Below are 22,477 nucleotides of genomic sequence, written 5' to 3'. Positions count from 1 at the left end.
AGTGCATTTTAAACCCTGGCTACAGAGGTAAATTTAGCACAGGGCCAAGTTTAACTTTTCCTTTGCCAAGCTGCTGGGAACACATGCTGTCCCATTTTCAGGGGACACACCAGCCCCCTCCCAACGGGGTCCTTCCATATTACACAGCATCTGTCTTACAGCATCTTCCCAGCAGCTCTGCAGGGCCTTGTGCAAGCATGCTGGCAGCCTGCCTGGCAGGGACAGAGCTGCCCAGCGCTGCAGCTGCCAGAGAAGCCTCTTCCCGGATAGCCTCAGGCAGCACAGGCACGACATTTCAAGTGTCTGTCTCGTTAGAGATCAGTGTTTTTGCCAGGATACAATGCCAGGGCAGAGTTCAGCAAGGGGAAGAGAACATGGAAGAACAATTTCCTCCTCCTCCTCCAGTATATTATGATTATTAAGAGCAAGGAGGTCCCTCTCATTGTTACCAGCAAGCACAGGAAAAAGGCATTTTTTCATCACAGAACAGTATTTATCTGGGCAAAGACAATTCCTTCCTCTTAGGCTTGTTAGCCCAAGTGACACAACTGGCTTAAGCACTGAGCCCCAACAATGCCAATGCTCAACAGGTTCACCCCGGCTCCAGCCTTTGTGCATTCCCAGTGCCAACACAGGGAGCCAGGAACTGCCAGGAATGCAGGGTGCCAGCATCAGGAATAAATCTTGTACTAAAGGACTTGTCAGACTTGTATGAAGGAGGAAGAGCAGGACACAGCCACCTTTTCTCCCCCAGCCTCCTGGCTGGCCTGCAGCTGGTGGTGCTTTCTCCACCTTGCTGGGTTTCAGACACATCAATCCTCTCCAGCAAAAGCAGTAGTCCCCAGCTGGCCCAGCACAGAGTGCAATTCCTCTGTGCTGCAGCAGGCACATTTTCCCACCTACTTTGTATTTCGCTTTTCTTTATCCATGCTAAAAATACTTTGATGTCCTTCATGTAGACATTCCTCAGCCTACCTCCAGCAGGGGAGAGGAAAGGGAAGCTGAAGACTCCCTTGAAAGTTGTTTCCTTTCCTTTACTGGCACGAAAACCACAGAGTGGTGCTTGCAGGGTGAAGGCACCTGTGCCTGGAGCTGACACTGGAGCAAGGATAGACTCCAGCAGTACTGCATCCTCTCCAGGTCCTGCAGCTCTCTCCTTCCCATACACCTAACACAAGGGAGACTTGGCAGAGTTGATGTGCATCCTCTGCACACACAACTCCCACTTCCCAAACCAGCTGGCCAAATGCACAAGACACAGATAGTGCAGACACCCATCTCAGCGGCTCTCATTTCACTGCTGTTGACAGGAAAAGGGGGATTTCACCTCCCTTTCAGCAGAAACAGTTGTCAGGCAGACCATGAACATGCCTTCCTGCTTCTCCTTCCTGCAGCTGGTGCAGCTTTTGCCCCACATCAACACCCACCAACCCTTGCTGAAAATAAAGATCGCCAGGCAAACCTCATTTATGTGTATCCTGAGCTTCATTAGGCTGTCAGGTGGGGCTTGTTTTGCTTCATCACACCCCTGGTGTCTCTCAGATTGCCTCCTGAGCTATCAGAACCAATATAACATCCACAGCTCTGCAATCCTCCCTACAATGGTCACTGTTTGCCACTGTGCTACCCCTGCACGTACTGCAGATAGGCCTTTCTTGAGGCCAGGAATAAAAGGCAGGATAGGTTTTAAGGCACCAGGTCCCTCTCTGCATCTTTCCATCCATCAATTTTTTGCCCCAGACTGTGCAATTCAGGCATTTTCCCATCTATTTCTTGCCCCAGACTGTGCAATGAATGGGGAAGGTCAGAGGCAAGACCTGTGTTCTGCAGGGGCTATGCAAGTTCCTGCTGCTGCATTACACACGCTAGCAAAGCTGGCTCTCAAAAGACATGATGGGAGCATGCCTGGGGCAGCCAAACCAGCAGGATTGTACCCACATAGCAGGCTAGGTCCAGCACAGCAAGCAGTAATGAAAGAGGAGGCTTTCTGCCTGCATTCAAGTCATTTGGAGCCAAAGTAATGTTTCTTGATTCATAGGCATTAAGAATGTCACAAGGATAAACAGCAATTATCATTGACATGTTTGCTATAGAGCCCAGCTGGGGCAAGGGCTGCTGAAGCAGCTTGTTCCAAAGCCTTGGATGCTCAGCAGCAGAGAGGGCTGCTGGGCACTGCCATGCACTCTATCTCTGCTGTAACCACCACACCAGGGCTGCTGGGCACTGCCATGCACTCTATCTCTGCTGTAACCACCACACCAGGGCTGCTGGGCACTGCCATGCACTCTATCTCTGCTGTAACCACCACACCAGGGCTGCTGGGCACTGCCATGCACTCTCAACTCTGCTGTAACCACCACACCAGGGCTGCTGGGCACTGCCATGCACTCTCATCTCTGCTGTAACCACCACACCAGGGCTGCTGGGCACTGCCATGCACTCTCAACTCTGCCGTAACCACCACACCAGGGCTGCTGGGCACTGCCATGCACTCTATCTCTGCTGTAACCACCACACCAGGGCTGCTGGGCACTGCCATGCACTCTCATCTCTGCTGTAGCCACCGCATCAGGGCTGTGCTGTAGCTATCAGACCACAGTGCCCTCTTGAAGCCTGCCCCACAACGGAGCACCGACAGCTGCCCCTTTAGTGTGGGGGCAGCAGAATCTGCAGCAGGTTGTTCTGGTGGGGTGCACGCAGTGAACACAGGTTAGTTCTCCTAAGGCAGCTAACCCCCCTGAGCAAGATGTTCGCAGGTCTGATGAGATCCAAGAGCAAGACTTGGCCTCCCTGGCTGTTTAGATATTCAAAGGGAGGCTGAGAAGGAAACAGAGCTGTGAGAATCAAGATTTCCTACTGTGTCCTGAGTAGTGTCCTGGCGATATCCTACTCTCTCCACTGTCTCAGCACTCCTCCAAGCACCGGACGGTGGGGAGTGCCCTCCCCGTGCAACGAGGCCACCAAGGAGCCGGCAGGCGTGCCGGGCACTCTGCGCTGGGAGAGCTGAGCCTGTTTTCCTCTTCCCCGCACCAGGCTCAGCTGGGTCAGGCACAGCATTTGGCAAGAGAAGAGCAGCTCCCTGCTAATTTTAGCCTCCAGTTCTCCACCCAGGCAGCCGCAGCTCAACCGCCGTGGAAAGCTGGGCAGCAGGGCGGTGAGATGCTGCCTGCAGCTGGCACATGCCAGCTACATGTAAGGCCGCGGCAGGCACGGGAGGAGCCCTGCTGGCTCTCAAAAGCTAGGCCAAACGGCAGCCCCCCAAGGGGATCTGCTCGCAGGACTCAGGCCGTGCTCGCAGGACTTGCTTTCTGCCCCAGGCGGTAATGCAGGCTGCAAACGTCCAGCAGGCTCAGATGTGTTTTAGAGACTCTTGGAGCGACCTGGAGCTGGTGCACCGCGGGACCTAGCGCCGGAGCAGGCAAGCGGCGCACGGCACACACCGCTCCTACGGGAGGCTGCCTCCGCCGCCTGCCCACAGCAGCGCTGCCTCCCCACAGCAGCGCTGCCTCCGCCGCCAAACGGGCGCTGCGGGTCAGGCCTTGCCTGCAGAGGCTGACAGCCGCAACCTCCCAGCTTGTGCTCTGGGAGTCACTTCACTAAACTTTCTTTCCCAGGCCACCAGTCAGGCTGTGTTTGTCACGGAAGCTCTTTCTAGGAGCCGTGTGAGCTTGGATCCATACAGATGTTTGTGGGGCAGGGGGACAGTCCTAGAGAGCCATCACCCACGGATTACAAAAAGGTGCACACGCTGGGCTTAAGCAAAAGAGACTACACAACCTGTGGGACAAGCAGAGGAAGAGAAACAGAAAGGCGAAGTGGTTATCAAATAATACCCAGACTGCTGTCTGGGTGCCCGTCTCGGCATCAGCAGGAAGGGACACAACGATTCTGGGAATGGAGAATTAGAGCAGACAAATTATAACCACTGGGAAGAGTCCTTCAGAGCTAAAGCACCCTACAGGCACAGGGCTGGAGCTCCAGCCAAGAAGCTGAAACGGCAAGGATGCAGGCCTAGCATCTGGGGGAGAAGCTGCACAGCTGACGTATGGCTTGGCTTTGCTGCACAACCTGTTCCACACACTGAACACCGCACAAAGAGAGGGACGGTGACTGCCAAGAGAGGGACGGTGACTGCAGGCACTTCTCAAGAGAGGGCCGGTGACTGCAGGCACTTCTCAAGAGAGGGATGGTGACTGCAGGCACTTCTCAAGAGAGGGATGGTGACTGCAGGCACTTCTCAAGAGAGGGACGGTGACTGCAGGCACTTCTCAAGAGAGGGACGGTGACTGCAGGCACTTCTCAAGAGGGACGGTGACTGCAGGCACTTCTCAAGAGAGGGATGGTGACTGCAGGCACTTCTCAAGAGAGGGATGGTGACTGCAGGCACTTCTCAAGAGAGGGATGGTGACTGCCAAGAGAGGGATGGTGACTGCAGGCACTTCTCAAGAGGGACGGTGACTGCAGGCACTTCTCAAGAGGGACGGTGACTGCAGGCACTTCTCAAGAGAGGGATGGTGACTGCAGGCACTTCTCAAGAGAGGGACGGTGACTGCCAAGAGAGGGATGGTGACTGCAGGCACTTCTCAAGAGAGGGACGGTGACTGCCAAGAGAGGGATGGTGACTGCAGGCACTTCTCAAGAGAGGGACGGTGACTGCCAAGAGAGGGATGGTGACTGCAGTCACTTCTCAAGAGAGAGATGGTGACTGCCAAGAGAGGGACGGTGACTGCAGGCACTTCTCAAGAGAGGGACGGTGACTGCCAAGAGAGGGACGGTGACTGCAGGCACTTCTCAAGAGAGGGACGGTGACTGCCAAGAGAGGGACAGTGACTGCAGGCACTTCTCAAGAGAGGGACGGTGACTGCCAAGAGAGGGACGGTGACTGCAGGCACTTCTCAAGAGAGGGACGGTGACTGCCAAGAGAGGGACGGTGACTGCCAAGAGAGGGACGGTGACTGCAGGCACTTCTCAAGAGAGGGACGGTGACTGCCAAGAGAGGGACGGTGACTGCAGGCACTTCTCAAGAGAGGGACGGTGACTGCAGGCACTTCTCAAGAGAGGGACGGTGACTGCCAAGAGAGGGATGGTGACTGCAGGCACTTCTCAAGAGAGGGACGGTGACTGCCAAGAGAGGGATGGTGACTGCAGGCACTTCTCAAGAGAGGGACGGTGACTGCCAAGAGAGGGATGGTGACTGCAGTCACTTCTCAAGAGAGAGATGGTGACTGCCAAGAGAGGGACGGTGACTGCAGGCACTTCTCAAGAGAGGGACGGTGACTGCCAAGAGAGGGACGGTGACTGCAGGCACTTCTCAAGAGAGGGACGGTGACTGCCAAGAGAGGGACAGTGACTGCAGGCACTTCTCAAGAGAGGGACGGTGACTGCCAAGAGAGGGACGGTGACTGCAGGCACTTCTCAAGAGAGGGACGGTGACTGCCAAGAGAGGGACGGTGACTGCCAAGAGAGGGACGGTGACTGCAGGCACTTCTCAAGAGAGGGACGGTGACTGCCAAGAGAGGGACGGTGACTGCAGGCACTTCTCAAGAGAGGGACGGTGACTGCAGGCACTTCTCAAGAGAGGGACGGTGACTGCCAAGAGAGGGACGGTGACTGCCAAGAGAGGGACGGTGACTGCAGGCACTTCTCAAGAGAGGGACGGTGACTGCCAAGAGAGGGACGGTGACTGCCAAGAGAGGGACGGTGACTGCAGGCACTTCTCAAGAGAGGGACGGTGACTGCCAAGAGAGGGACGGTGACTGCAGGCACTTCTCAAGAGAGGGACGGTGACTGCCAAGAGAGGGACGGTGACTGCAGGCACTTCTCAAGAGAGGGACGGTGACTGCCAAGAGAGGGACGGTGACTGCAGGCACTTCTCAAGACAGGGATGGTGACTGCCAAGAGAGGGCCGGTGACTGCAGGCACTTCTCAAGAGAGGGACGGTGACTGCCAAGAGAGGGACGGTGACTGCAGGCACTTCTCAAGAGAGGGATGGTGACTGCCAAGAGAGGGATGGTGACTGCAGGCACTTCTCAAGAGAGGGACGGTGACTGCCAGCACTTCTCAAGAGAGGGACGGTGACTGCCGGCACTTGCTAGCCAAGGCCACAACACTGCAGGGCAAGTGAGCGCAGCAGCACATCATAGCACTGCCTGCCTCACACTCACAATGGTTTGAGTGAGAAGGGACTTGAGCAAGGATCATCTAATTCTAATCCACCTCCATTAGTTGTCCTTGACCTTTGGGTTGATCCACACCATGTGTGATGACCATTGCCACCATGCAGCTGATGGTGTTTCACCTCTGACACTTCTTCCTCTTCCTTCAAGTCTCCTGCAATTACCTATCTGCCTTAGCCCCTCACCTTGCTGCTAGGAGACCTTTCTACCATCCTTAGAACTCAAAGGCCTCGAAGCTCAGCAAACTGTGTGCCAGTGGCCAGGGTCCCTGTATTCATAGGACCCAAAACAGAATGCAGTGAGGTGGCTCCTGTTATCAAGAGGCCACTGTGGTGGCAATGTGCGTGGCCAAAGAAGGTTATTCTAGGGCTTGAAATTAGGAGGGCCTGGACAAAATGATAGCCACTGTTCTGTGAAGGTCAGGGGTCCTCAGTGACCCCTGTCTGACCCAGGTCACCACAAGTAACTCAGTTTCCCATGCTCAAAAGCAGCTGCGAGGGGGCAAAGCATCCAGACATCCTGCTATCAGGACAAGGAAGTGCAGCTGGCCTGCACAAGGTCTCCTAGCACTCCTCAGTTGATTGCCAAGTGTCCCAAGGACCTTCCTTTCCCATTCCCCAGCCCTGCCCCTAGGGAGCACCTCTACACAGAGCCTCCAGGCAGAGAGCACCTGGGGTCCCTTGGTCTTCCATGCCAACACAACACAAAAAATCTGTCAAGACACCACAGAGGGGGATCCCAGAGGTGGAGAAGTTTCTTTCCATTCCAGGGTTCACCCTTGCTCCATTCTTTAGTTTTAAGGACAATGGAAGTGGTAGATACCACATCCCTGGAAACATTCAAGGTCAGGTTGGACCAGCAGGCTGGGGACAGAGTGGCTGAGAGCAGCCAGGCAGAAAGGGACCTGGGGGTGCTGGTAGAGAGTAGTTGAAGATGAGGCAGCAGTGTGCCCAGGTGGGCAGGAGAGCCAATGGCATTCTGGCCTGGCTCAGGAACAGTGTGGGCAGCAGGACAAGGGAGGTTCTTCTGCCCTTGTGCTCAGCACTGCTCAGGCCACACCTTGAGTGCTGTGTCCAGTTCTGGGCTCCTCAATTCAAGAGAGGAGTTGAAGTACTGGAAGGTGTCCACAGGAGGGCGCCAAAGCTGGGGAGGGGCCTGGAGCACAGCCCTGTGAGGAGAGGCTGAGGGAGCTGGGGGTGTGCAGCCTGCAGAAGAGGAGGCTCAGGGCAGAGCTCATTGCTGCCTGCAGCTACCTGAAGGGAGGCTGTAGCCAGGTGGGGTTGGGCTCTTCTGCCAGGCAAGCAGCAACAGAACAAGGGGACACAGTCTCAAGTTGTGCCAGGGAAGGTCTAGGCTGGATGTTCTGAGGAAGTTGTTGGCAGAGAGAGTGATTGGCATTGGAATGGGCTGCCCAGGGAGGTGGTGGAGTCACCATCCCTGGAGGTGTTGAAGCCAAGCCTGGCTGGGGCACTTAGTGCCATGGTCTGGTTGATTGGCCAGGGCTGGGTGCTAGGTTGGACTGGATGAGCTTGGAGGTGTCTTCCAGCCTGGCTGATTCTATGATTCTGTCCTTACTCACTGCAGGAGGGCTGGACTAGATGACATTTAAAGGACTCATGACCTGGGAAAGACTTTAATAGTGCATCTATTCTTACCACTTTGGCTTGGATGTTATTTTGAATTCCTAAGTAGATGCAGCTGCTCCCTCCCATTGGTACAAGAGTTCAGAGCATGGCTCACAGCTGCCATTCACAACATCTCCTCTGACCCAGGCACACATTGATATTTCAGAGACACAGCAATGGAAAAATAAGACTTCTTCTATTTACTCCTATCTGAGGCAGACAACTTCTTTTCAGGGTACACCTTTGGAAAATTATAGCTCAGTAGGGTTGGATGGAAAACTTGGGCTTGGCAGATTGTTGGGTTATTTGGCCTTTTTGATCTAAACCAAATAAAGCTCTCCCAGCTGGCCTGCTTACAACAAAACAGGGCTGAGTGTGCTGCTGCTGCTGCTCCTAATTGAGACTCTTAGCATAGGCTGCTCTGGACAGGAGATCCTCAGACCACCCCAAGTTTTGTTCTGCAGTTTTGATGGGGTTAACAGTGCCCAGACACGACTGCTGCAATCCTTGCAGAAAATAACATTAGAGAGTATAAATAAAACTAATGTAGGAAGTGAAGCATTTACGAGAAGGGCTGCAGATAACCAGGCTCAAATGAACAGCAGCACGGAGGAAGCTGCTGGTGCTGCCAACACTAAATCCATGAGCCAAGTCAAACAGCCTGCACTAATGACATGGAAATAAGTGGCCTCTTGATGCAAGGCAGAAACAGATTTATTTAGAATGTGTGTGTGGGGAACAACACACATAGCATTAATGCAGTTTACCCTTCCTTCAAGAGAGCTCCACCAGGCAGCTCTGCTGCCTAACAGGTGATGATGCAGAATGTTTTTACTGGTAAATGGGATGTAAGAGTATCTGACAAGGAACTACTGTTTAGTGTGCATGAGCTTAGACAAACATGGGCTTCTACACAAGCCTGCTCATACTCACAGGCCAGAGGCCAAGCAGATTAGACAATCAAAAAGATAAAGCAATATCCAGTATCTGAAGGGGGCCTAGAGGAAGGCTGGGGAGGGACTATTGGCAAGGTATTGTAATGACAGGATGAGGAGGAATGGGTTTGAACTGGCAGAGGGGAGACTGAAACTGGATGTTAGGAATCACATTCTGTGCTCCACGACCTCCCTGGAGGTGTTTAAACTGGCAGAGAGGAGACTGAAGCTGCATGTTAGGAAGAAGCGCTTTGCAGTGAGGGTGGTGAGACACTGGCGCAGGTTGCCCAGGGAGGTTGTGGAGCACAGAATCACCCAATGTAGTCTTTTGAAGGGACCTCCAAAGCTCATCCAGTCCAATCCTTCTGCAACAACAAGAAGAGGGGCAGGGAAAGTCTCCATTCCTTAGACAATGGGAGGAATGCAGTAACAGAAGACAAGGAGAAGGCCGAAGTACTTAACACCTTCTTTGCTTCACTCTTAACAAAACAACTGACTGTCCCCAGGGCACTGAGCTCTGCCGTTGGTAGATAGGGATGGGGAGCAGAACAGCCCTCGTGGAACTCAGGAAGATGGAGTTAGTGACCTGCTGTGCCACTGAGACCCTAACAAGTCTATGAGTCCAGATGGGATTCACCCTAGGGTGCCGAGGGAGCTGGCACAAGGGCTGGCACAGCCACTCTCAGTGGTTGATCACCAGTCTGGCTACCTGGAGAGGCACCAGCTGGCTGCAAGTTGGCCAGTGTGAGGGCCAGCCACAAGAAGGGCCAGGAAGAGGATCCAGAAAACTCTAGGCCTGGCAGCCTGACCTCGGTGCCTGGCAAGGTTATGGAGCAGCTCATCCTGAGTGCCATCAAGCAGCAGGTCAGGGGACCAGGCCCAGCCAGCAGGGGTTTAGGAAAGGAAGGTGCTGACTAGCCAGCCTGACTGCATTCTGTGACTGGGGGGCCCACCTGGTTGAGGAGGGCAAGGCTGTGGATGTGCTCTACCTAGACTGCTGCAGAGCCTTTGGCACAGCTCCTGGCAAAGCTGGCAGCCCATGGCCTGGACAGGTGCACCCTTTGCTGGGTGAGTGGGCACAAAGAGTGGCTGTCAATGGAGCAGCAGCCAGCTGGTGTCTGGTGATGGTAGCTGCCCTCAGTCAGTTTGCAGATGGCACCAAGCTGGGAGGGAGTCAGTCTGCTGGAGGGTAGGAAGATGTTGCAGAGGGACCTGGCCAGAACAGCTGCAGGCTGGGGAATAAGTAGCTGGAGAGCAGCCTAGCAGAGAGGGCAGTGCTGAGTGACAGCACTGGACATGAGCCAGCAGTGTGCCCAGCTGGCACAGAAAGCCAATGGCATCTTGGCCTGTATCAGGACCAGTGTGGCCAGCAGCACCAGGGCTGTCACTCTGCCCTGCGCTGGCACTGGGCAGGCCTCAGCTCGAGCACTGTGTGCAGCTCTGAGCCCTCACTGCAAGAGAGACATTGAGGGGCTGGAGTGGGGCCAGAGGAGGGCAATGAGACTGGGGAGGGGGCTGGAGGGGAAGGCTGCTGAGGAGAGGCTGAGGGAGCTGGGGGTGTTCAGCCTGGAGGAGAGGAGACTTGGGGGGGACCTTAGCACTCTCTACAGCTACCTGAAGGGAAGGTGTAATAAGGTAGGGGTCAGGCTCTGTTCCCAGGCAGCTTGTGACAGGACAAGAGGGCCTGGCCTGAAGCTGCTCCAGGAGAAGTTTAGGTTGGATTTTAGGAAGCACTTTGTGAGAGAAAGAGGAATTAGAGACTGGAATGCACTGCCCAGAAGGTGGTGGAGTCACAGTCCTTGGAGGTGTTTAAGGCAAGCTTGGATGCCACACTTGGTGGCATGCTTTAGCTGATGTCATGGTGTTGAGTCATATCACTATCACTTGATGATCTCAGAGGTCTTTTCCAGCCTCTGTGATGCTGCAATGGTGTGACACTGTTCATTCGATTAAAGGCCCCCTCTAGCCCTTGTTCCTCCAAGCTACACCTCCCAGCAGTCATGCACCCACTACTTGTGCCTGGCTTAGTGGGACACACTCAGAGCTGCAGTCAAGGAAATCAAGTGCAAGTGACTTCCAGTCCCCTAAGACAGCAGAAGAAACAAGTTCTGCACAGCAATGTCTGGCAAGGACCTCACACCCCAGTTTCCTCCAGGACTGGGATTTGCTTCTACTACGTTGACATCAGGTTTTAAAGCCAAGGGGATGGATCATTGCTCACCCTCCCTGTCTGCAAGCACAGCTTGCTGATGCCAGCCTTGCCCCCTCAGAGTCCTACCTTTCTGCCTGGGTGGGTGAGAGGAGGCACTGCTGGGCACAGAAGAGGAAAACAGAAGTAGCAGGAGGAGAAGGCTGCCCCGGCTGCCTTTCTGTCCAACCAGAGCACTGCAGCAGCACTGGGAAGAGGCAGGCTCTTGTCTGTCCCTGCCCTTGCCGCTTCCAGCCATGCTGCCAAGCTGAAGGCATGAGAGCAGCAGAGGCAGGGTGCAGGACTTGCTCTCCAGACCTGGCTCCTCCATGCTTCGCTGGTATTTTCTCCCACCTCTCTTTCACCTTTAAAACGAGAAAGTCTCCAGCATTCACGTGTGGGAGCAAAGTGTGCCAGTGCAGCAGCCAGTAAAGACGAGAAAAACATTTCTAATGGAGAGCTCACTCCACAGAGGTTAGTGCCTGTCAGCAGCAGGAGCAAACAGACTGTCTCCAGCTCCTCGGGTTTCTTGGCAGTGTCCTGCCTGCTACAACTTGTTTTGCACGACTTCCAGGCCACATTTCATGTGAGGAGAGTTGTGCCCATCTCCAACTCACATCAGCTTGTTTGTTGTTATTCACTCAACTGTAAACGTTGTTGAGATGCCCATAAATACCTATTGGCCAGCAGACCACCCAGACAAGCTCGATGTGAGAGCAAAAAAGAAAGGCAAGCTCCACAACAAGGGCAAAGAAACACACTCCTGCCCAAGAGAGACCACAGTCCTGCCACTGAGGCTCCCTGGGAAGCATATGCAGGAATACCTTGATGCACTCATGCACAAGAACAAGAAATATGCTCTGGTTTGCTTTTTCTGAACCAGACTGCCTGCTCCTTCCAGCATCACTTGCAAAGGAAGGTGCTAACTCTTGAGAGCCCATCCCACTGTTTGTCCCTGTCCAGCCCATCCCACACTTCCCTGACAGCAAGAGAAGGAGCCTGGTCTGTGTTAATCCCAACCCAGAGGGTAAACTGAACGTGAATTCTGCATCTCAGGCTAGTTCCCTGACCTTCAACGTTACAGCACAATGACCCTCACGGGCAGAGCCTGTGCAGCGTGGTGGTGCCACGGGAGCCAGCACACAGCGCAGGTTACAGCCTATTCTCCTGGGCTCTTTATTCTCTTTCACCCACACAGCTCACAGGCTGAACTTCCTTGCACAGCAAAGCAGCACATGCATCACGAGAGAACACTCAGGGCAATCTGAAAGCATCACTTCCTCCAACACCCACAGCCAAGCCATCTGACACTTGCTTCCTTCACCATGCATTGATCTGCTGGGGAAAAGGGAGGAGAGGACCATAAAGCTGGGGAGGATCTACCGTGCCTGAAGACCTTCTCCAAAGCACTGGCCTAGGAGCAGGGGCAGTGCAGGGCCATCATGAGAGCCTGTGCTCTATCCCATGCTCCCAGGTGACCTTCTTGTGGCCTTACAGCATCTGAAGGGGGCCTATAAAAAAGCTGGGGAGGGACTTTTTAGGTTCTCAGGGAGTGAGAGGACTGGGGAGAATGGAGCAAAGCTGGAGGTGAAGAGATTCAGACTGGCGGTGAGGAGGAAGTTGTTGAGCATGAGAGTGGTGAGAGGCTGCAATGGGTTGCCCAGGGAGGTGGTTGAGGCCCCATGGCTGGAGGTGTTTAAGGCCAGGCTGGATGAGACTGTGGCCAGCTTGATCTAGGGAAGGGTGTCCGTGGCCATGGCAGGGGGATTGGAACTGGCTGCTCCTTGTGGTCCCTTCCAACCCTGACTGATTCTATGATTCTGTTGCTGAAAGGGACTGTTTTCTGAGTCCTTACAGCCTTGCACGAAGAGGGCTCAGCTTTCTGCAAGATAAAATACCCTTGTCTCTCCTTGGCTTGCCATACACAGCCTACTCGGCAGTGCCTTTTCAGGCAGCAAGGAGAAACTCCTGTTAGAGACACAGCAGATGGAAACAGTAAATCTCCTCCTAAGCCCAACAGTTCTTCATCTTCCTTGAGTCCTGTGGCCAATTCTGGGCCCCTCAATTTAAGACAGATGTTGAGGTGCTTGAATGTGTCCAGAGAAGGGCACTGAGGCTGGTGAGGGGCCTGGAGCACAGCCCTGTGAGGAAAGGCTGAGGGAGCTGGGGGTGTGCAGACTGCAGAAGAGGAGGCTCAGGGCAGAGCTCATTGCTGGCTACAACTACCTGAAAGAAGGTTGTAGCCAGGTGGGGTTGGGCACTTCTCACAGACACCCAGTGACTGAACAAGAGAACACAGCCTCCAGCTGTGCCAGGGCAGGTTTAGGCTGGACATTAGGAAGAAGTTCTTCACAGCAAGAGTGCCTGGCATTGGAATGGACTGCCCAGGGCAGTGGTGGAATCCCTATCCCCGGAGGTGTTTAAAAGGAGGCTGGATGAGGCACTTAGTGCCATGGTTTAATTATGTAGAAGGGTTAGGTGATAGGTTAGACTCGGTGATCCTAGAAGTCTGTTCCAACCTGGTTAATTCTGTGATTCCTGGCCCCAATGGAGGGAGATGCTTAGCCTTTTGCCCAGGAAAAAAAATGCCCAAACAGCCTTTACATTATCACTGATCACTGGGGAGGCAGTTGCAGCAGTTAAGTTGCAGTGGCAGCTCTTGGTTGGTCCCAGAAGTGACTTACAGTAGGGTTCCCAATTGGGACATCTGATGGAAAACAATACAGAAATGGTGGAGGAAGTATTAATTGCTCTGAGAGTCGCTCCCACCTGCACCAGCTCCCTGGGATGTCTGCAAAGTCTCACCACATGGAGTCACAAATGCAGCTGCCCTGGTCCCCAGAGAAGAAAACAGGACTTAGTTTTCACAGCAAAAGAGAAGAATTGTCCTTCGCTCCAACTTCTGATTTCTCTTACAAGAAAATGGGCTTTTAGAGGTACTGGGGCAAGAGGAAGGGTGGGGAAGGTCACCATCCTCCTGCTAGCAGATTCTGGGATCCTGGCCACAAGGCCAGGAAAACATGATGCCAACTGTCAGGTGTGTCCCCAGAGCCTTGGCTCTTCACCATGGCTTTCCCTCCGTGCTGCTGCAGAGCCACGAGGAGCTGCCTGCCAGAGGGTTTCACACTCCCACTCCTTCCAGCAGCATTTCAATGCTTTCCACATGCAATGAGCAGCAACATCTCTGGTGGATCTGGGAGAATCTGGACTTTTACATAATTCAACTTTAATACAACATAATGAATTTCCTCATCTTCTGTTTTATCTGCTAGAGCACAGTCGTGTCACTGTTTCCAGCTTCAATCTTACAACAGAACGACTTCTGTGACAGAGATGCAAAAATAACCCTATCTAAAAGCAAAGACAAACCAAATTTGTAAGAAAGGTTGCTTGTTCCTGCACAGCTCTACTGTTCTCATGCTCTCTGCCCACTTCTCCCATCCCTTCCTCCTCCTCCTTTCGCACTGCTGGCAGCCAAGAGGACTGTCAGCTGTATGGCTGACACCTGGCTCAGTCCCTCTCTCCTTACAGACACTACGTTAAATGCCTCTGAGAGGCTTGTTTCCTCCCTTGCTGCCCTACACAAATCCTCCACACACCTCTACAGTCTTCTCTGAGGGCATTAGCAAAGTGGTGCTAGAGTAGGAGGCTTGACCAGATCGCACAAAAGATACAACGCAAAGCAACTTCGTAGTGCAATTCATCTTCTCACATCCCAATCCATCCCACCAGGACAAGATGAAAAAGGTGGATTCTAACTGGAGGATTTCTCTTAGCCAAAGACATCAGATCTCTTACGCAGCTGGAACAATAAATACGTGGGTTTAGCTTTAACGTCACCTATCATACAGAACAAATGCACAAGCTGAAGTCCTGTAAACAGACTCAGTCGAGTAGACATTGGTGGAGGTCCTTACACAGCCACAGCTCTAAGGCTGAAACCAAGCCTGACCCGCGGAAGTAAGAAGTGAGGGTGTTAATTAAGGGGCTACCATACTACAAAGCATACTTCAGTGTTCACTCCCATGTATTTAGAAAACTACTAACAACTCCGACTGGCACCAAGCACTGCCACTACTTTCAACCCAGCAGCCACTCCACCGCAGGCATTTACAAAACCTTGGGCCGTTTAAAGCTTTCTTGCAGCTGTAAGAAAGGAGAGAGCCGCAGAAAGCCGAAGGCGATTGGAAATGGTTGTTTTTCCTGTAGCCGGGAAGAAAAAGCAGGCAGCTGCACCTGGTATCAGCCCTGCCGCACCGCTTCGCTCCGAGTTCCAACAGAACGAGCCCGCTCGCAGCGCACCTCTGCAGGGTGTGCATTCCCTCCTCCTTTGCATACACTTCTCGAACCAAAGCGATATTAAAAGCAGCTCTGATGCCTTCTAGCACCGCAAACAAGAGGCAGCCAAAAGCCGTGACTCCGGGCTCTGCAACTCCAGCAAAGGTCACATTTTGACATGTCTCCTGACAGAGACAAAAGCGAGAACCGACAAGCCGAGAGCAGAAAAGCAAAACCTCCCAACACTCTTCTCCTTGCCGGGGCACAAACCTCACCTCAGTCCCTCAGGGCTACCCGGGAAGCGGCTCCCCGCTCGCCGGCAGAACTCCGTCGCCCGCCGCTGCAGCAGCGCTGCCTCTACCCCCTCCTCCTCGGCCGGCCTGGGACCGGCTGCTCTGCACTGGGCTCCATAGCGGAACGGGGAACTCGAGGAAGCCCCAGACCGCGCCGGGCTGCAAAGGACGGGATGGGACCGGACCCTGCCGCCCTGCCTCACCCTCCCCTGGCGCTCCACAGGGTAACTCACCGCGGTCTGAGGGAGCTCCGCCGCCGGCCGCCACTAGTTCCAGGTAAGCGGCCCAGAGCCCTAGGGCCAGAGCGCCCAGGGCCAGCAGCAGCCGCAGCAATCGCCGCCGACGCCGCAGCCGCGCCAGCAGCCGGCCCCGCATGGCGCCGCTCAGGACGCCCGGCCCCCGCCGCCCCGGGCCATGCTCCCGCCGCGCCGCTTCGGCCCCCACTCCTTCGTGAGGCGGGCCCAGGTGCGGGGCGGCGCCGCGCCCCCGCGGAGGGAGCTCCCGGCCGGGCTCTGCCGCCGCCCCCCCGCACCTGCCTCCGCCCCGCGGGGGCCGAGCCGGGGGTACGCGTCGGGACTGCCTCCGCGGAGGCCGAACCGGGGGTACGCGTCGGGACTGCCTCCGCTCTCGCCCCTCCCGGCCGCTTGAGCGGCGCAGCCGTCAGCGCCAGCCCGCGGGGTCGGCGCTGCCAGAGGGCTCCGCTGCTGCCAAGGTGGCGGGAAGGCTGCTCCAGCAGCAGAGGCGCGGCCACGATCTCCCGGCTCCAAATCCTCCTCCCAGCCCCTTTCCTAGCGGCACCAGCACCGGCAGGCCCCTCCGACAAGCGGTGACTCCTCCGCGCCGGGGGAAGCAGGGCTAGAGCGGGGCGGTTCAAGATCGTACAGCCACACACAGCTGCATCCACTTCAAGGTGTCTCACCTTGCGCAACAAGTGTGTTTGCTTCGAAGCAGGGAGGAACAGTAAGTCTCCGAGTCTCTTTGTGAAGCAGCTGCCTCCGGCGTTAGGCTGCCCGGATCCACCAGAGGGAGGAGGTCGCAGGCGCTCTCGCAGAGCAGCACCGGCCCTGCTCCCGCCGCTGTGTTGCGTTGCCCATCTCAAGCACGCCTCCGTAGAGGGTTTCTCAGCTTCCCCTTCCTCCCCATGCTGATGGCTTGGTTCGCACACACAAGAGGTCTCTGAGGATGCGAACTGAATCCCTCCCGGGTGAAACGAAACTCTCTGATTACACGCAATGCATCCCAGAGAGTCCGGGAGAACATCTTCCCAAGCGTGTGTGCTGTGAGCATTTGGTCACAGACACCAGAACGGCTCTGCAGCTGCACAGGTCGCTGTGTGCAACCACCAAGAGAAAACCTCGAGCTCAGGGATGCTTCTTGAAATACATGCAACAATGACCGAGCGTTTTTTTAAGGGGGCAGCTTCCTTTCATAGCAGCATTCTGAAGTGAGAGGCTGCACAGAAAGACACTCAACATACTTAGCCTTAGAAAGTGTGCTCTACCTTTAAATGGCACAGAAGGCCAAGAAAGAGCAGCAGTGCCCCAGCAGGGACTGGCTGACATCAGCCCAAGTGACAGCACCCCAAGCATTGCAAGCCTCTGGCATCAGCTGCTGTGTTGCCAGTGTCCAGGCAGCCCCTAGAGACCCTGCTATTGCTTGTCACACACTGGGAGGGGCAGACAGACCACAGTTTTCCTTGCTGTGAGCCTCTCACAGACGCTTCAGAGCCATGTCCCTTCAGCTCTGTGGCGGAGGGATTTGTTTGGGGCAACTGGGGCCTGTTTTATACACTTGCAAGTAGTCATAGAGACTGATAAGGTCTCACCTGAGCCTCTTTTCCAGCCTGAACAACCCTAATTCTCTCAGTTGCTCCTCCTGAGACCTGTGCTCTAGACTCCTCACCAGCTTCATTGCTCTACTTCAGAGGTGCTGCAGCACCTCACTGTGTTTCCTGTAGTGAGTGGCCCAAAGCTGAACACAGCGTTTGAATTGGAGCCTCACCAGTGTCAGGGACAGAGAGACAATCACTTCCCTACTCCTGCTGCCCACGCAGGCCAAGATGCTCTTGGCCTTTTTGGCCACCTGAGCACAGCACTGGCTGATATGAAGCCAGGTGTCCAACAATACCCCTCAGGTCCTTACCTGCTAGGTACTTTGCAGCTGCCCTGCCCCAAGCCTGTAGCGTTGCATGGGGTTGTTGTGACCCAAGTGCAGCACCTGGCACTTGGCCTGGTTGAGTACAATTAGCCTCAGCCCATTGATCCAGCCTGGCCAGATCCTTCTGTAGATCCTCCTTGCCCTCAAGCAGATCACCACTCTTGCTCAAGTTGGTGTTGCCTGCAAACTCACTGAGCGTGCCAGAAGTTTGCTAACCAAACAGTATATTCTTAGCAGGAAGCTTCCTGAAAGAGCAAATTTCACTCTGGAAAAGGACAGTGGCACTCTGTAAAAGCTCTGGTGGAGATGAAAGTAAGCAGGCATCCATTTCTCTTGTGAAAATGGCACTGAGATGGAGGGGACAGTGATATTACAGACCAACAGGACTCCTGCTGACCTGGAAAGCAAGCCAATACTTTTCCTGATAGAACTCTGCTACAATGAAAACACTGAAAAGCTGTTGTCTCTGGAAAAGAGTCTGACAAACCTGATCTGCTTTTATGATCAGGTTACCCACCTGTTGAGTGTGGGGCAGGCTGTGGATGGAGTCTACCTGAACTTCAGCAAGGCCTTTGACACTGTCTGCCACAACAAGCTCCTGGCAAAGCTGGCAGCTCATGGCTTGGACAGATTCACTCTGATATGGGTCAAGAAGTAGCTGGAGGGCTGGGCCCAGAGAGTGGTGGTGAATGGTGCCACATCCAGCTGGCAGCTGTCACTAGTGGTGTTCCCCAGGGATCAGTGCTGGGCCCAATCCTGTACAATATCTTTATTGATGATCTGAACCAGAGGATTAAGTCCAGCATCATTAAGTTTGCAGATGACACCAAGCTAGGAGCAGGTGTGGAGCTGTTGGAGCATGGGAGAGCCCTGCAGAGGGACCTGCACAGGCTGGGTGAGTGGGCAGAGGCCAATGGGATGAGATTGAACAAGGCCAAGTGCAGGGTTCTGCACTTTGGACACAACAACCCCAAGCAGCACTACAGGCTGGAGACAGTGGCTGAGAGCAGCCAGGCAGAGAGGGAGCTGGGGGTGCTGGTAGAGAGTGGCTGAAGATGAAGCAGCAGTGCCCAGGGGGGCAGGAGAGCCAATGGCATCCTGGGCTGGCTCAGGAGCAGTGTGGGCATCAGGACAAGGGAGGTTCTTCTGCCCCTGTGCTCAGCACTGCTCAGGCCACACCTTGAGTGCTGTGTCCAGTTCTGGGCTCCTCCATTCAAGAGAGAAGTTGCAGTACTGGAAGGTGTCCACAGGAGGGCGCCAAAGCTGGTGAGGGGCCTGGAGCACAGCCCTGTGAGGAGAGGCTGAGGGAGCTGGGGGTGTGCAGCCTGCAGCAGAGGAGGCTCAGGGCAGAGCTCATTGCTGCCTGCAGCTACCTGCAGGGAGGCTGTAGCCAGGTGGGGTTGGTCTCTTCTGCCAGGGAACCAGCAACAGAAGAAGGGGACACAGTGTGAAGTTGTGGCAGGGGAGGTCTAGGCTGGATGTTCTGAGGAAGTTGTTGTCAGAGAGAGTGATTGGCATTGGAATGGGCTGCTCAGGGAGATAGTGGAGTCACTGTCCCTGGAGGTGTTGAAGCCAAGCCTGGCTGAGCTTGGAGGTCTCTTCCAGCCTGTTTGATTCTGTGATTCTATGAAGAAGCTTAAGGAAAGTGGTGAGGTATGCTGATGTTTGCCTGTTACAAGTACCACAGCAGAACAACAGCAAAGAGGAGGCCATCTGGGTGTGTAATAAGCAGTGAAATGAGGAATCTGAACAGCCCCATGCTGTGCTTAAAGCAGCTTTTGGACTTCACTGCAGAAAGCACTGATGCCCAGAAGTAGGAGTGTCTCTGCTGATAAACCAATTCAGACAAATGCTTTACCCCAAGCCCACCACAAGTCTCATGTTCTCCATCTTACAGCATCCTGCTGTCACCCAGATGTGTGCTCATAACTCCTGAGGCATCATGGTAGCGTTGGGAACCACAGCCTGTAACAATCCCAGGAGCCAGGGCCAGCCCCACTAGGGAAGGGAGCAGCAAAGGAGCTGGAAACAAGTGCTGCAGCAGGAGTCCAGGCCACATTCAGATGAGGCAGGGAAGCTGACACTGCTGACTGCCCTAATGGACCATCCTGGAACATCCGATTGCTGCTCCCTTTGGGATACCCCTCTCCTGGCCTGCCCTGAATAGCAGCTTCAAAGAAGCTGCCTGTTTGCCAGACAACTCGAGTATTTCTCGCCTTTTGTGGCTTTTGTTTTCCATTTTGGCTGTTTCCTCGGGACAAAAGCAACCTTTGATAGCGGTGCAGCATTTAATGTGTGTCTCCTGTTCCTCCTGGCTCCCCTCTCTAGCTCTGTCTCTGCACATCTCTGCCTCTTCTCGTTCTGCTTTTGCTCCTAGTTATCTAACAACTGTTTCTCTGTTCTGTGAACTACTTTTAGCTCTGTGCCAGCAGCCTTTCTCTGTAGCCTCCCCAAAGGTTCAATTATCTGCCACTTGCTCCTTGCCTTCTTTCTTCTTGTGTAATTTTCATTTTAGCACTAATTACCAGCCCCACATCAAAGATACCCAACTGTCCCTAGCCTTCACCACTCTGGTGGCTCCACACCCTTCTTCCTAACCTCAGCCATGCTCTGAAGCACAGTGACTTCATCTCAACCTGCATAACCGAAACAGCTCAAAGGCAAACATGGTTTTAAGAGGAAAAGGCAGCCTCTGCAGAGACAGTTCCCCATTATTTCCCTTTCTTGGGTCTTCTGAAAGAGACTGGGCTCTAAAAGCTGTTACTGGTTTGACTGTCTGCAGTCCTAACCCGTTAATTTGGGAGTTCCTGCAGGTTGCAGATCATGAGGGATTTTTCAGCTTTTGCTGGGTGTTTTGTTTGCTTCTTTTGGTTCTCCTTTCCTTGTGCCACTCTGCTGACACAGCAGACATTACTGCAATCAAGGCAACTGCCTAAGCGCTGAAAAACTCCTGCAACTATTGCACAGGAATAATTATGGCTTCAAAGCCAGAGGGAACTATGAAATGATTTCCTGTTACTTCATGTCATGACACTTCATTAAGTGCTTATGTGTCAAACCCAGCAACTCATTACAACAAGCTACCTTCTCTAGCAATGCAATCATTTCTCGATAACAGAAATGTAGAATTGGTTACCTCCATGAGAAGTTGGCTACAGGGAGGGGGGGAAAAAGCACAACTTTCCTCTTAAAAATGTGGGCAGGGTTATTAACTTCAGGCTCAGGCTGATGGTTCTTAGCCTTTCTCTGCTGGTTCTTAGCCTTTCTCTGCTGGCATACAGAGGCCTTTGGAAGTTTTTAATCTTCTAGATATGTGCATATTAATCAGCCTACTTAATGCAGCAGGAGCTCTTGCACCACCTTTCCTCTCCTGCTGAATCATCTGTGGTTCTGTGCCTTACCCACTCTTTCAACATCCTTTCTGAGATGCAAGCACTCTTTTTCCTGCATTTACCAACCCAGAGGACTTGTAGCTGTCTGTGCTGCTGCTCAGTGAAACACTGGGTGACAGTGGCAATGTCTGTGTAGTGATTCAAACAAGCCAACACTAACCCTATGCTCCTTCTGCTCTCCCCAGCTTGCCTGCAGGCTTTTGTTACCATCAGTTGGGTTAGGAGGAGCTTTAATGCCTTTACTTTTTAATGGCATTTTACTTCTTGCATGAGAATTGTGCCCTATCCTCTCCTCAGTTCTTATCTACAAATCTTTGCTCTTAATTCTTGTTTACAATGTCAAAGTCTTTTCACACAAAGTAACTTTTAAGTCACAAGTACCCATCTGGAAGCTTTAGAAAAGTAATCGTTCATTGAGTGCTTTCATGGGGGTAGTGAGACACTGGAACAGTGTTGCTCAGGGAGGTGGTTGCAGTCCCATCCCTGGAGGTCTTTAAGGCCAGGCTGGATGGGGCTCTGAGCAACGTGGGATGGGTTTGGAACTAGATGATCCTTGACGTCCCTTCCAGCTCTGATAATTCTGTGATTCTTCCTTACCTACAATCAAGTTTTCCCCTACTGCTTATTTTAATCTTGTGCAAGAAACCTGAATATTTGTCCAGTTCTACCTTTAAACTTCTGTAGGACAGTGTCCATGTTCCTGGAACCAGGCACTCTGGAGCCCTTTCAAATTCTCTGAACCTACACCCAGGGCTTGGCTGTATTGAAAAAAGCTGTACTGAAAGGCTCCAAGTCATACAGAGCTAATTCAAAGCAGCAAAAAAATCCTCATCTCTCTCAGAAGTAATTATTATTTTCTTGGTTTCTGCCTCAAAATTGCAGAACTAATATAGGTCTTGGAACCTTTCCCAGTAAACCTTTTGGAAATGCCAATAATTCTTTATTGACATCTTAAAAGGTAGGTGTCAGTGATAGAAAGCACTTGGGTTTGTAAAGCAGGTTCTTGGCTTGAAGGTCTGTGTTTGTTATGGCAACATGAAGTGACATTTCATGTGATAAGTACTTGAAGGGAGGCTGTAGCCAGGTGGGGTTGGGCTCTTCTGCCAGGCAAGCAGCAACAGAAGAAGGGGACACAGCCTGAAGTTGTGCCAGGGGAGATCTAGGCTGGATGTTAGGAGGAAGTTGTTGGCACAGAGAGTGACTGGCATTGGAATGGGCTGCCCAGGGAGGTAGAGGAGTCACCATCACTGGAGGTGTTGAAGCAAAGCCTGGCTGGGGAACTTAGTGCCATGGTCTGGTTGATTGTCTATTGCTGGGTGCTAGCTTGGACTGTCTGAGCGTGGAGGTCTCTTCCAACCTGTCTGATTCTACATCACACATAAAGAACACCTACAGCATCTGCCCTTCCTGCCCTCTGACAAGTATTGAGTTCC

General features: G+C 53.5%; 1 protein-coding gene across 1 annotated transcript in view; it reads right to left on the bottom strand.

Annotated features, from left to right (window-relative positions):
* The window catches only part of B4GALNT3 (beta-1,4-N-acetyl-galactosaminyltransferase 3), a 67,395-nt gene extending 51,504 nt beyond the window's left edge, over window positions 1–15,891 (bottom strand). Inside the window, exon 1 of the mRNA XM_064155666.1 lies at window positions 15,729–15,891. Coding sequence (XP_064011736.1) covers window positions 15,729–15,870 — 142 coding nt within the window. The 5' untranslated portion in view covers window positions 15,871–15,891. The remainder of the gene's footprint in view (window positions 1–15,728) is intronic.
* Between the last annotated feature and the right edge of the window lie 6,586 nt (window positions 15,892–22,477).

Source organism: Pogoniulus pusillus, chromosome 15 (genome assembly GCF_015220805.1).
Source record: "Pogoniulus pusillus isolate bPogPus1 chromosome 15, bPogPus1.pri, whole genome shotgun sequence".
In the NCBI taxonomy this organism is placed as follows: domain Eukaryota; kingdom Metazoa; phylum Chordata; class Aves; order Piciformes; family Lybiidae; genus Pogoniulus; species Pogoniulus pusillus.
This window is presented reverse-complemented; position numbering and strand designations above follow the sequence as displayed.